This window comes from Aulonocara stuartgranti (assembly GCF_965226115.1).
Source record: "Aulonocara stuartgranti genome assembly, chromosome: 3".
NCBI classification, from domain to species: domain Eukaryota; kingdom Metazoa; phylum Chordata; class Actinopteri; order Cichliformes; family Cichlidae; genus Aulonocara; species Aulonocara stuartgranti.
Genome location: NC_138941.1, coordinates 39,807,108 through 39,819,685, shown reverse-complemented (window position 1 = coordinate 39,819,685; position 12,578 = coordinate 39,807,108). Strand labels below are relative to the sequence as shown.

The following is a 12,578-nucleotide window of genomic DNA, read 5'->3' as shown; positions in this document are numbered from 1 at the left end:
TTTCTTTCGATTTCAACTCAGCAGTTATGAGAAGTCATGTGACTACAGATTAGAAGTTGTGATTATTTTATACACTTTCACAATCCCTGTTAGTGCTGCGGGGGGTCAATGTTTATTCATTTGTTTAATGACTTATGGGTTTTATTGCACTACTTTTGAAACCTTCCACCAAGTAGTTCAAGTTGAGGAAAGTACCTGATCTACCAATCAGAGACTCTGTGTGAATTATCTTACTTGGAGAGTTTGTGGGCTTCATGTGTTGCTTGTGGTGTTCTGAATGTGCATTAAACTGGCTGTTAAAATGTTTTATTTTTTATATGTTTTTACAAAAAGACTGATGAATTCACTCATAGCCATCATTTGGCACAACAAACCAGATGTGAAGCAGCAAAAAACAAAAACAAAACAACAACAACAACAACAAAAGCAGACAAAATGGGGTGGTTGCAGGTCAGCTACTAACTGCAAGGTTGGTGGTTCAATCCTAGTCTGCTTGCCAAATATCCTTGGGCAAGATACCAACCCCATGTTGCTCTCCAATGCACTTTATTTCCAAGTGTGAATGTTAGATAGTAAGCACTTAACAGCTTGGAGAAAAGTGCTTGTGTGATTGGGTGAATGAAGTAGTTGTATAAAGTGGAAGTGCTCAGATAGAGTAGAAAAGTGCTATAGAAGAACCAGTTCATTACAAATGAGAGTGTGTTAGGTAGTTTTCATCAGAATGATAACATGTAAAATCTTGCTTAACAGGGAGATTTATTTCTACACTGAATTCCTTGGCATGGTGATGTGAACACTACTACCATAAAGCACCTTTAAGCTTGGGCTCTTCAAGGGCAAGCAGCAGCATTATTAATTACAGTACCATCTCCAAATTGAAGGCCAAGTATAGCAGGGGAATGTCATAGGGAAACTGTAGGATGATGCACTGGAACCAGAACATGGTGAAGCTTTAGGTTCTGCAGTGACTCCAGATTCTGCCTATAGCAGCTGGATTGTAGGGTCAAAGTGTGGAGCTGTTTGGGATTAGCTCAGAAGATTTGATACTCAACTCTGCTTCTCAACCTACAAATCCATTTTCCTTTATTTATTTCCTTTCTTAGAAGCATTGTTAAAACTATATATTAAACTGCTTGTATGTTTAACTTCAGGGATTCTTTTTTATTTTGAAATGGAAATAATTTATTTTAATGAACTGCATGTTTTACACATCAAGTTTTAATTAAACATACTAAAATCATTTAGTAAACAATCATCATTAAATTAAAAAAAAAACTGCACTGAACTGTGATATAATCGTCGAGTATCCAGTAGCCAGGCCCCTTGGGTCGATGCAGGCCATTTACCATTTACCAGGATAGGATTCACCCTGAATTCATTAAGGCACTGGATGTTGTGGGTCTGTGCCTCTGAAGTGGCAGACCATAGTGGTGGTTCCCCTTTCAGCTTCCCAAGTAAGGTCTAAGCCAGGGTGCTGGAGACGAGAGTCGATCTCTTATCTGAACCTCAGATTCAGAAGCAATGCTGTTTCTGTGTGGGTTGCAGAACATTGGTCCAGCTCTATGAGGATGTTTGGGAATTTGCCTGCGTGGTCTACATTACATTACCAGTCCCTTTACAACCATAACAAGAGCCTATTTCAGTAGTCAAATCTGTTCCTGTTTTGGGTTGGACTCTGCCACCATTGCCTTTGTCAATGATTATGTTCACAACTTTTCTGGAAATTCTAGGCACAGCTAGTTGGCAGAGGGTTTCTGCTATGGTGGAGTTACTTGGGATTTACACTTCAGTGAGAAGTCTGTGCAATAGGTACACTGTAACTGCAGACCCCTCTGAAACAATATAACATACCCTAGACCCAGGATATGCTTGACAGATTATGTCTGTCAGCTTGCTTGGGAACACCTTGGTGTCCTCCCAGAAGAGCTGGAGAAGGTAGCCAATGAGATCGAGGTTCTGGACATTATCACCTTGAATACTCCTCCCAGCAACACAACAAATAAGTGGCAGAAAAATGATAAAAGGATGATGTCTGTGATGACTGAATATCTCATCACGTGCAGTATAATCAAAACATTCAGAAGATCTGGAAAAATCTGCACATGCAAGGGAAAAGGCCGAAAAATCGAAATTGGATGCTTGTGGTCTATGGACCGTAAGACAGTACTGCGCTAAAAACAGACATGAATCCATCATAGAAATCACTGAGATACAGCATATAGAAATCAATCATAATAAATGTTATCTAACTTTCTCTCTCTCTCTCTCTCTCTCTCTCTCTCTGAGAACTAGATAGATAGATAACATCTGGCAGGATTTTAAGCATCAACCCAATCTGGCAACCCTTATTAGAACCCTCAAACTTTACCAAGTGGAAACAACAGCAACCATGCGAATGTACCCTGGATAAGGGTTTAAAATCTGTGATAAGGTTGAACGTAATTGGCTAACAGTAACTACTTTAGCTAGCTTACCGCACATGCGGTGTGGCAAGATATATGCACTTCTGACGTACGTATATATGCACAAAAATGTTTTAAATCATTCTCCATTCCATGAAATTATTACCTTTTACTTCTAGAACTGGTAACAGCAACACCGTCAGCTGACTCTTTCTAGAGTTTTTGTGTCTTACATTACAAAAATAAAAAACTACATATTCAGGTTTTTACTGCAGGTAAGAGAAGTTGGACAGAATATGTTAAAGTTGTAGCAGAATGAAGGAAAAGGTTAAGAAAAATAAAATGTCGCAACTTGAAAAGGAGCGTAGCACATTTTATAAAGCCAGTCCAATAAAGTACCCAGCATGCATGATGCATCCATCAACGCAATAACCGATACAAAAGTAAGTAATTGATTTATCTGCTTTCATTTTTACCGGGTTACATTACATCATTTATTGTGTGAGTCATGGTGTGATGTCAGAATCAAATAAGCGGACAACAGGCTCTTCTGCGGTGGTCTCATGTGATCAATTACCATCGTTTATGGAGCTCTATAGTAGGGGAGACCGGGGATAGTTGTAACATTTTTGACATTTCTGTCTGTAAATTGAAGCTCTTTTAAGGTAGTGGATTCAAAATGTAATGCAAAGTATTTACATGTCTCGGCTATTAAATAGTGCAGCTATTTTCTCTGCAGTACAATTACCCATTGCATGGTATGGTCTCAAACACGAAGAGTGAAATGTTACAATTAACCCCATAGTCTGGGTTAGTTGTAACATATCCTGGGGTAAAATGTAACACAATGAAATAAGGGTACTAACAAAACATTAACGTGTAATCTTTGTTTATTCAACACATGAATGCACTTAGAGCCATTTATGTAGCTATGTGTGTGTGTGTGTGTGTGTGTGTGTGTGTGTGTGTGTGTGTGTGTGTGTGTGTGTGTGTGTGTGTGTGTGTGTGTGTGTGTGTGTGACAGAATGCAGAAATCTAGCTTTTGAACATATTCCAACCCCCCAAAAAAGACAAATTATGGAATTTTCTGCAACTGAATATTTCATTAATTTTGGTTGGTCTTCCTTGAGTTTGGCCTCATTGGCTCAGTGGGCATTATAACCTACAACTCTTGCACCAATTTTGAACATAACAATGAAGCTGAAAAAATGTAGTTGTTCACCAGCATCGCAATTCCATTACTTTTTATCCTGGGTTACCTTGGTGTGGTTTGCAAAGTGCTTCAGAAAGATGAGGAAATCTGTTTCTTGCACCCATCCTGATTTATTTCCACTACCAATACTTCCTACTGGTCCATCTCTGACACAGTGGTCTGCATAATGTGTGTGTGGGAACACAAACAGTGGAGGAATTGTGTTGCCAATGGCATTAACCGCATATACAAAAGCAACCCTAGTATCATTAATAAAATTGCTACCAGTCAGCTTTATTTATTATTACATTCTGATGAGGCTCACTCTAACATAGGGAACAGAATAAAATTATTTATGACATAGTAAAGTAAAATCCTCTCTGTGCTTTGTTAAGCTTTTGTAGGATACACAAAGGATAATATGAAGCTGCACGTTGATGGCACGCCACTGGACGACGACTCTGCACCAGTGACAAAATACGGAATCAAAACCGGCTCAGTTGTGCAGATGGTGATTAAGGTTCATGGAGGATGAAGGAGTCCATCATGAATTCATCTGATTATATCAAAGTTACAGGATACACCAAAGTATAAATACATGTAAAGAACAAAACTCTGAAGTATGGCATCTATGGCTTTCCTTCTCCTTTGTGCTTTCTTTGCATTTTATGCCTCCTACCATACCAGCACTAATTCAATATTGCATGGAAGGAATAATGATTAATTGGGGTGTACATTTTTAATTAACCAACTTGTTATTTTTATTAACAAGTTGGTGGGGATTTGTGCTCACAGTCAGAGGTGTGTGCGTGACATCACGCAGATCCACTGTCTGAAACTGAGGATACAAACAATAAGGAAGGAACCTTGTAAAATTATCATTACAGGAAGAACAGAAAAAAAATGTAACAGTACATAGAGCAACCTCCACAGAGTAAATGCTGAGAAAAAAAGTGATTTTCTATTTACTACTTCACGCATTATCCTTTTACAGTCTACATGAATAAATACATATCACCAAATGTCATTATTCTGCTCACATTCCTCTGATTTCTGTATGTCGAGTGGTTTAGTTTTTATGTCAATGACAACATTTGAAAACATTTTGAAATCATGTTTGACTAATTTAATCTAAATTGAGCTGAATAGCATTATGATGAGCATTGTGTGTTTCATATCTATTTAAACTTTTTTTATTCAAAAATGACCCTGGATCATGTTTTTCAATCTAATTGTTTATTTTCTGTGACATGTTTTATTCTATTAGCAACCACAAAAATGTATATTCATAAAATGTTAAATGACTGTTAAATATCGAAGAAACAAAAATAAATCTGGCTTTCTCATGGTTTGCTTTGACAAAAGAGAAGACTGTTTCAGAGGAGTCAGGGGGCATGGAGAAAATGAAGTCCAAAACCTTAGTTTTGGGGAAAAGAAACATTCTCTGGGGAAATTTCCAGCTTAACCTGATTATTGTAAATCAATAAATCAACATTGCTGCATTTGGACCACATTTTTCAATAAAGTATTGCAAAAGATCACATTTAACGTTTTCACTTATCAATATGGTCTCTCAGCAATAACATTACAGGAAGGAAGGAAAACCCACAGGTAAAATAAGTAAAATATTAAAAGGTGCAACATTGGTTACATGTGGATAAACTGAATAATGACATATACTAACCATGTAATGCTGCTCAGCTTTCACACAATATTATTAAAAGTTAACTCATTTATTCTAAATGTCTAAAGAGAAAGTGATAGTGAAACTACTTTAAACACAGGATTTCCCCTGGGACTCTAAAAACCACTGTCATGTTTATTTGATAGCCTTTATTCCGGGCCTATAAAACGAGTGGAATTCCCAGCATTTATCATTTCATGATTCTAATAAAATTACAATAATATTTCTAAACAAAGAATACAACAACAACAACAATAATACCACTCTATCTCTAAGGCTGAGCCCTCACCCTTCAGGAGAAACTTCTGCTGCTTGTATCCACAGTCTAATTCTCACAGTCACTACCCACAGCTCGTGACCGTCACAGTGAGGGGAAGAACGTGTAAATTATCCGCTTCACTTTTACGCTTAGCTCTCTTCTCCACACCAAACAAGTAAAACACCAAACTGCCTGTTAATCTCTTGCTCCACTCCCCCATCACTCGTGAACAACTCCCCAGGAGACTTGAAGTCCTCGACTCCAGCAGCTCGTCTCTGACCAGTGGTGCTGATGGGAGCTCCACCCATTTCCAGCTGCGAACCATTGCCTCAGACTTGGAGGTGCTGATTCTCATGCCAGCTTCTTCATTCTCAGCCTCATTACCTAAAAATAATGAGCTATGTAAAAGCTTGTTTTGAAAATTGTGACTTCAAAAAAAGAAGCTGAAGCTTTTGAGACCTCACACTCCCTGAAGAGAAGTGAAAATGTGTGGAAGGATCTTAAAAATACTGCAACTTCTTTAACTGCTCAAACTATGTAATCAGTGACTCACATCACAGTAAAGGTGTTCATTACCTGCACAAACATTGAGAAAATATGTAAATTTAGAAGATCTTAACCTGTAAACAACAACATACTAAGCTGTAGAGATCAAACTTTAATTGCTTTCATAGTGAAACCACATCATCTTTAGACAAATTTAAAGGTTCAGTTTTCCTGGAAATATCTGAACTCTGTTCATTTGGATCCCACCTGTTATCCTTCTCAGGTTTGAGCAGTAAACACAGACACTGACCTCTGCACACACCAGGGAACGTCCCCAAGATTGTTTCGTTTATTTTTCTTTTGTCATTTTCACTTTCTCTCCAGCAGTTACCAGAAGTCATACGACTGCAGATCAGCACTTATATGGTTTTGCTATATGTAATAAAAGGGTTAGTGCTGCTGAGAGTCCAGGTTCATTTATTTTTTATCACTCTTTTATGAACGTACACCAGGTAGTCAAAGCTGATCCGACTAGTGACGCTGTGTTTCTTGCATTATGACCTGGATTTATTGTTTTATTTAGAGAGTTTGGGGGATTATTGTGTTCCTTTTGCCACTGCAATGTTCTGAATGTGCATCACACTGGATGTTGAAATTACTTAATATGAATGTTTGTACAACAGGACTTATGAATCCACTCAGGGCCACCATTTGGCACAACAACCAGGATGTAAAGAAGCAAAAACACCCAAACCAAACATTGTTCTGGTTACATATCAAACACATATACAGACAGTTCTAGTTAATAGGTAGTTTCCAGTGTTCAGCTGAATGACGGTGTTTGAAATCATGTTGAAAACCAGATTTACTTCTACACTCAGAAGCATTATGATGAGCATCGTTTACATGTTTCATCTTTAGTTAAACTTTTTCGTTTACACGTCGACTTCAGTTCCATATTTAAATCTTAGTGTGTATTTTCTGTAATACATTTTCTGCAACCAAACCAATGCAGGCAATGTTCTTCATAATGTATCACTTAACCAGCACTAAGGGGGAGAGCAGAACATTCATGCTTGGAAAACAAGCACCTAAGTTTACAATGGTTAACTGATTATCATGGAATCATAGGCCTTCATCATGGTCATCTGAGACAAAAGGCCCGTGTCGGCAACCTGGTGATAGGCCTAGAGGCCTGGGTCAAAAAGTAACACCACCTACATCAGGAAGAGGTTGAAGGAGGTGTGGACAAACGGGGAATGAGCAGAGCAGTAGGACTGTGGGAGTATGGAAAAATAGATGTTTTGGCTAAACTGGTAAACCATTGTCATCTTGAGAAAGAGTGAGACCCCTTTCTTCCCCTTTAGACGAGGTTCCTTGGATCATCTTCTCAGCAGCTGCCCACAGCCTCTCCACGATGGCTGCTATCTGTGGCACCACGACCAGGTGCTGAATGCAGTGGCAAAGAGCTTAGCCTCATCTCACAGTCTCAGACTGGCTTTTCTGACACAAGTATTATATATCAGATATCGTAAGTTGGATTTGGGGAAACAGAAATTACTAAAATATTTGCCTCAGCGCAATTCATGCTGTGATTTACATGCAAATAAGTTAACTATGATTTTAAACGATTTAAACAGAGTGAAAAATATACTGACATCCTGGAATTACACCAACAACTAGAAATTAAAGTTAACCTCTAAACAGCTAAACTTTAATCAGATTAAGAGTTAAATATTTTTATATTGTCCGTTATAAAATGTTTCACTAGAAATGAAAAACAAAGAATGAAAACAGGTTTACCTGCACTCCCCAACCCAACACCACAAAGTGGTGAAGCCTTCTCCTACTGAGACTGTATGAGTAACCTAACAATAATGAAAATATCTGTATTTTAACTCAGTTACTGTATTAATTTAGCTGTCCATTTCTACCATTTTTAAATAATGTATAATGAAATATCACATTTTACATGACAGTGTTCACTTACAGGATCTAAGGAATAAATAAAAATCCACAGGATTTCATTGAACAGTGTTTTGCTGGCTTTCCTTCCCCACAGATACATTTTTTTTTACATTTACACATTGACGTTGATTAAACATAACTACTTTGAAAAAAACATATTCTCTAAACAACTTATTATCATGTAGCTAGGACTACAAACAAAATGTGTGGAAATGAGACGTGACAGGTTAAATCTGTAAGTAACCAGAGGGCAGCATGTGCGCACAGAATGTTTAACCTTATTCTGAATTTATAAATGAACGACATTTTTCAGATTTATCATTACAGTTCAGCATAACACATCTGAAAAGATCATATTTGGTAGTAAATTTCTCACTAATATAACACAATAATTTTTGTTTATAGCCTGATGTTTTTCAAAGCAGAGAATTTAAAACACAACATAGTGAATGTATTTAGAAAAGACACTCTCGGTAAAAATAAAGTGAAACTTAACAGCAGTGTTTCTTTCCCATTATTTCTTTTGCCACACAGGTATAGAGGTCTGTCTGGGGGCAGGAATGCACCGGGTCATCTGACATTTGCCAGAGCGCTTGAGACACACAAAACAAAACGTCCCACTACATCGAGGGCAAACAACTGATGGGCAACACTTCTTGCTGTGCTCCAACAGCAAACCACAGGTGGGACAGGCACGGACAGAGGGACACACACGGACTCCAGAATCACACTCATCGTCATCGCCATCCTCATCGTCATCCTCATCGTCATCGCCATTGTCATCCTCATCGTCATCCTCATCGCCATCCTCATCGTCATCCTCATCGCCATCCTCATCCTCATCGCCATCCTCATCCTCATCCTCATCGTCATCGCCATCCTCATCCTCATCGTCATCCTCATACTCATACTGACACAATGTGATATCTGGGCATTTTTCTAATGTTTCTAGTGATGGGTTGCAGCAGCCACCATTGTCACAGCGGTCCTTCCGAGGCCGTGCACCCTTCCACTCCCTCAAACACTGCCAGCAGAATTCAAACGGCCGTCCTGCTACTGCTGTGCACACTTCACAGAGGACATTCAAATCTGACCCATTCTCTCTCGTCACAGCGAATCCACATCCAGGACACTACATGGAGACAGAGGTGGGGCAACATTTTATAAATAGCAAAATGTCTATTAAGTCTAAATTCACAGTATTTAATAACATGTTGATGAAACACTTACCAACTTAGTAGTAAGTGTCTGCCTGGCAGCGTTGAATTCCATGGTTTTTTGGAAGTACTCCATTTCTTGAGGGTCCAGAAGAGCCATTTTACAAACCTCTGCAAAAGTCCACTCAGCACTACAACCAGACCCACCACACACAAACCTGCTTTCACCCTTTATTAAATATGGAGAGGTGAGAATTAATAGACTCGCATGTTGAAAACAAAACACTAAACAATTTAAAAAAAAAATTTCAGCACGTTATTAACCCTTTCATGCATGAATTATGAGAACCTCAATCTGGATTTGTTTCTTAATTATTCTATTCACTTTTAGTCATGAAAACAAGATTTTTGAACTTCATCTTTTTTAAAACCTGTTCTTTTTCAAATTGTTTTCTTTACATGTCCACTTAGGTGGACAACATACATTTTTACTTATGAATTGGGTATGGAGTGACACATCAGTCCAATGTAGTGGTTTATGTGCAAGTATGCCATCAACATAAATCCAAGAAAACAGCCTCTGAATTGCTGTCCACTGAAGTGACCACTACGCATGAAAGCGTTAAAACTACAAACACTCAAATATTTCATCATACATCACAACTGTATTGCTGTATTGATGAAACAGAGTTGTGTTGCTATATTTTGTCTGAAAGCTATTTATGTTCTTTACTCTATAGAAATACTGAAATGATCACAGCTGTAACAGTACAGGTCCAATTCAAAGCTACACTGAGGCCTCACAGAGGGCAGATCAGTCAGCCAGCATGCACAGTCACAAAGTTGGAAAAGAAATGTGATGTATTACAGGTTTAATTGCAGAGGCAATTCAACTTAATTGATTTAAACACTACAAGTTACAATAGAGAAGACAGAAATTGAACATTTCTGACAGTTTTATATCCCTGAGAGCACAGCAGGTTTCTGCTAAGAGAAGTTCGTGAATTTACAGAGCAGTGAGCTGCTCTGTGTTGATTTAAGTCAGCGTAGCTTCTTTCTCATCTACATGAAAGCAAACATTACAATCCAATTCACGACAACAAAAAATGATGACATATTGGACCCTGTTTTCATTATTGTTTATTTATTCGAGCTCATAACATTGTCCTGTTACAAATCAACACAATCCTGCATGACACTGTTATTTATTTACTTGTTTGCTTGTTTATTCTAGCAAAGCCAACCTTTAGTGGCCTACCTGATCCAACAATCTGCGACACCAGTTGGTGAGAGAGGTCGGGGTCACAGCGTGACCACAGGACATCTGAGCTCTGAGAGATTTGAAGTCTTCACACAAAACTGAGAACAATCACACAGAAGCAAACGATCAGTGTTACACGTGAATAAATGCTGATGAGTTTTATTTAACATTAGTTAGTGTGAATATGGGTAAAACTGTTTTCTTTTATTTTTATCATTATTTATATTTTGGATTTGAATTTGTTGGGCATCACTTTGAAAAGTGCCCACATGATACTTACAGTCCAAATCATCTTCTCCATCAACAAATTTAAGTGTTTGGTCACAAAAGTCGTAACACTTCTCCTGTTTTGGTGGCACGCTTGGGGGCGTCACACTGCGAAACAAAAAAAACGAGATCAAAATGAACACTTCTGATTTCACACAGTTTCTTCTTAACATAAAGTTTGTGATCAGCGGTTTTGTGTTTCAGTATCACCAGTGGCGGTCCTAGCCTGTCTGGCGCCCTGGGCGAACACTCCAATTTCCTTAGGGATTAATAAAGTATTCTGATTCTGATTGTTTCAGGATGACCTGCCATTATCCAATGACACATCTGCTTACCTGTATCTTTTGCTCATTTCTCCTCCTCTTCTTTTCTCTTTTTTCTAAACTGAGGACCTGATGGCTTTGAACTTTCCTTGTCCATCTTGGTTTTAACTTTGCACTCCAGTATGAACACCCATCCCCCATCCTGAGAATCATCACAACATAACCTAACAGACCTACACCTTAGTTCACAAATTCACTTTGGTTTATTTCTGGGATTTCACACAACCCAGGATTCAAATCATGAACACATAATGGGCTTGGATTTACAACATTATGAATGAAATGTGCTCTAATTGGAAGCAGCCGGGGATCCTCCCATTTCGACAGGTTGTGTGTGAGACATTAAATCACCAAAGTATAAAATATACATTTTGAATTGTTATTGATCCCTTTACCCCGAGTCCTAAAGTGTGTATTTATTTTCTTACTCTTCTTATATTTATTGTTTGTTTACTTGCCCTGTTGTAACTGGAGCCTCGTCCTCTTGTCTCTCTCGTCTGGACTGTATGTAGCGGAGATGACAATAAAGTTTACTTTGACTTCAGCAGCAAGCAGGCGCACCGAGGGCTCTCGTGCTCACTTTTCGCGTATAGAATTTCGAAAAAACATCGGTGCAAATTATAAGTCTGTATCATGATGTCTGCTGTTTTTGTGTTTGTTGGTTTGTTTTTATTTTGTTTTATTTTGTGAGATGGTTATTAGACGCTTCTCCAGCCAGCGAGAGAATCTCCCGCCGCCCCGCCCTCTCCTCCCTGTGCCGCAAGCAGCACGCCTATGCCATTTCCAAACTGCGCTGGCATGGCGTCGGGGCAGCATGAGTACGAGCAATTTTATTTATTTATTTATTTTTATTATTATTTTTTGCCGATGCCCGTGATGCCGCCCCCCACGATGCCGCCCCGGGCAACCGCCCGTGTCGCCCGTATCAAAAACCGTGAGTATCACTGTGATGTCAGACTGTGACACTGAACGATCACATCGCGAAGTGTACAACAATAGAATAAGTCAGTGAAATCAGAGCAGCAGATGTAACACACACAACAGTGAGTGAACCACGTGTTACCCGTGCTGCAGAGGCGGGAATACTGGGTCCATCGTCGCTCTGTCCACGGGGAACTCTGGATATAGGCGACAGACATCTGGCACGTTGATGAACGAAGCAAAACTTGAATCTGGGTAAGGTGAAGGCACACGTGCGGTCCGGTTGAACATCTGGCTTGGATATGCAGCGATGGACTGAGAGTAGCTTTGGTCTGCGCTGAATGTACGCAGCGATGCTCCTCCCTCTCTCTCTATTCGCCCCGTGTGTGTGTGTTTCAGGGCCGTACCTCTGAATGACTAAAAGAAACTTCGGCTTTTAGATTCTTAGAGATTCTTGAATATGTCACTTTCTGATTACGTCTCCCCACCCCTTTATTTTCACCCTCTTCTTCTCTCTTGTTGCTGATGCTGCTGTGGACGGTGAAGAAGAAGCAGCCCTACATTGTGGGTCCATTTGACACATTTGTCACAGCTATTTTTAGTTTATTTTCTTTTTAGGTGTCAGCTTTTCAGCTCCACCTTTTCGCCACTTGTTTCC

General features: G+C 39.1%; 1 protein-coding gene across 1 annotated transcript; it reads right to left on the bottom strand.

Annotated features, from left to right (window-relative positions):
- Positions 1 to 6,542: 6,542 nt before the first annotated feature.
- On the bottom strand, positions 6,543 to 12,482 carry LOC309703233 (uncharacterized protein). Its single transcript, XM_082527956.1, has 5 exons — positions 12,063 to 12,482; positions 10,690 to 10,784; positions 10,407 to 10,507; positions 9,222 to 9,377; positions 6,543 to 9,123 (listed from the first exon to the last, which is right to left on the bottom strand). The coding sequence occupies exons 1-5, from the start codon at positions 12,209 to 12,211 to the stop codon at positions 8,506 to 8,508; spliced, it is 1,119 nt and encodes a 372-aa protein (XP_082384082.1). The 5' UTR covers positions 12,212 to 12,482; the 3' UTR covers positions 6,543 to 8,505.
- Positions 12,483 to 12,578: the final 96 nt, after the last annotated feature.

Excerpts from the sequence above, each read along its gene's own strand:
- LOC309703233 (XM_082527956.1), bottom strand. The coding sequence starts at position 12,211 with ATGTTCAACCGGACCGCACGTGTGCCTTCACCTTACCCAGATTCAAGT. Across the intron at positions 10,785-12,062 it reads TTCCCGCCTCTGCAGCACGG|TGTGACGCCCCCAAGCGTGC; the intron begins GTAACACGTGGT and ends TTTGTTTCGCAG. Across the intron at positions 10,508-10,689 it reads TGGAGAAGATGATTTGGACT|TTTTGTGTGAAGACTTCAAA; the intron begins GTAAGTATCATG and ends GATTGTTCTCAG.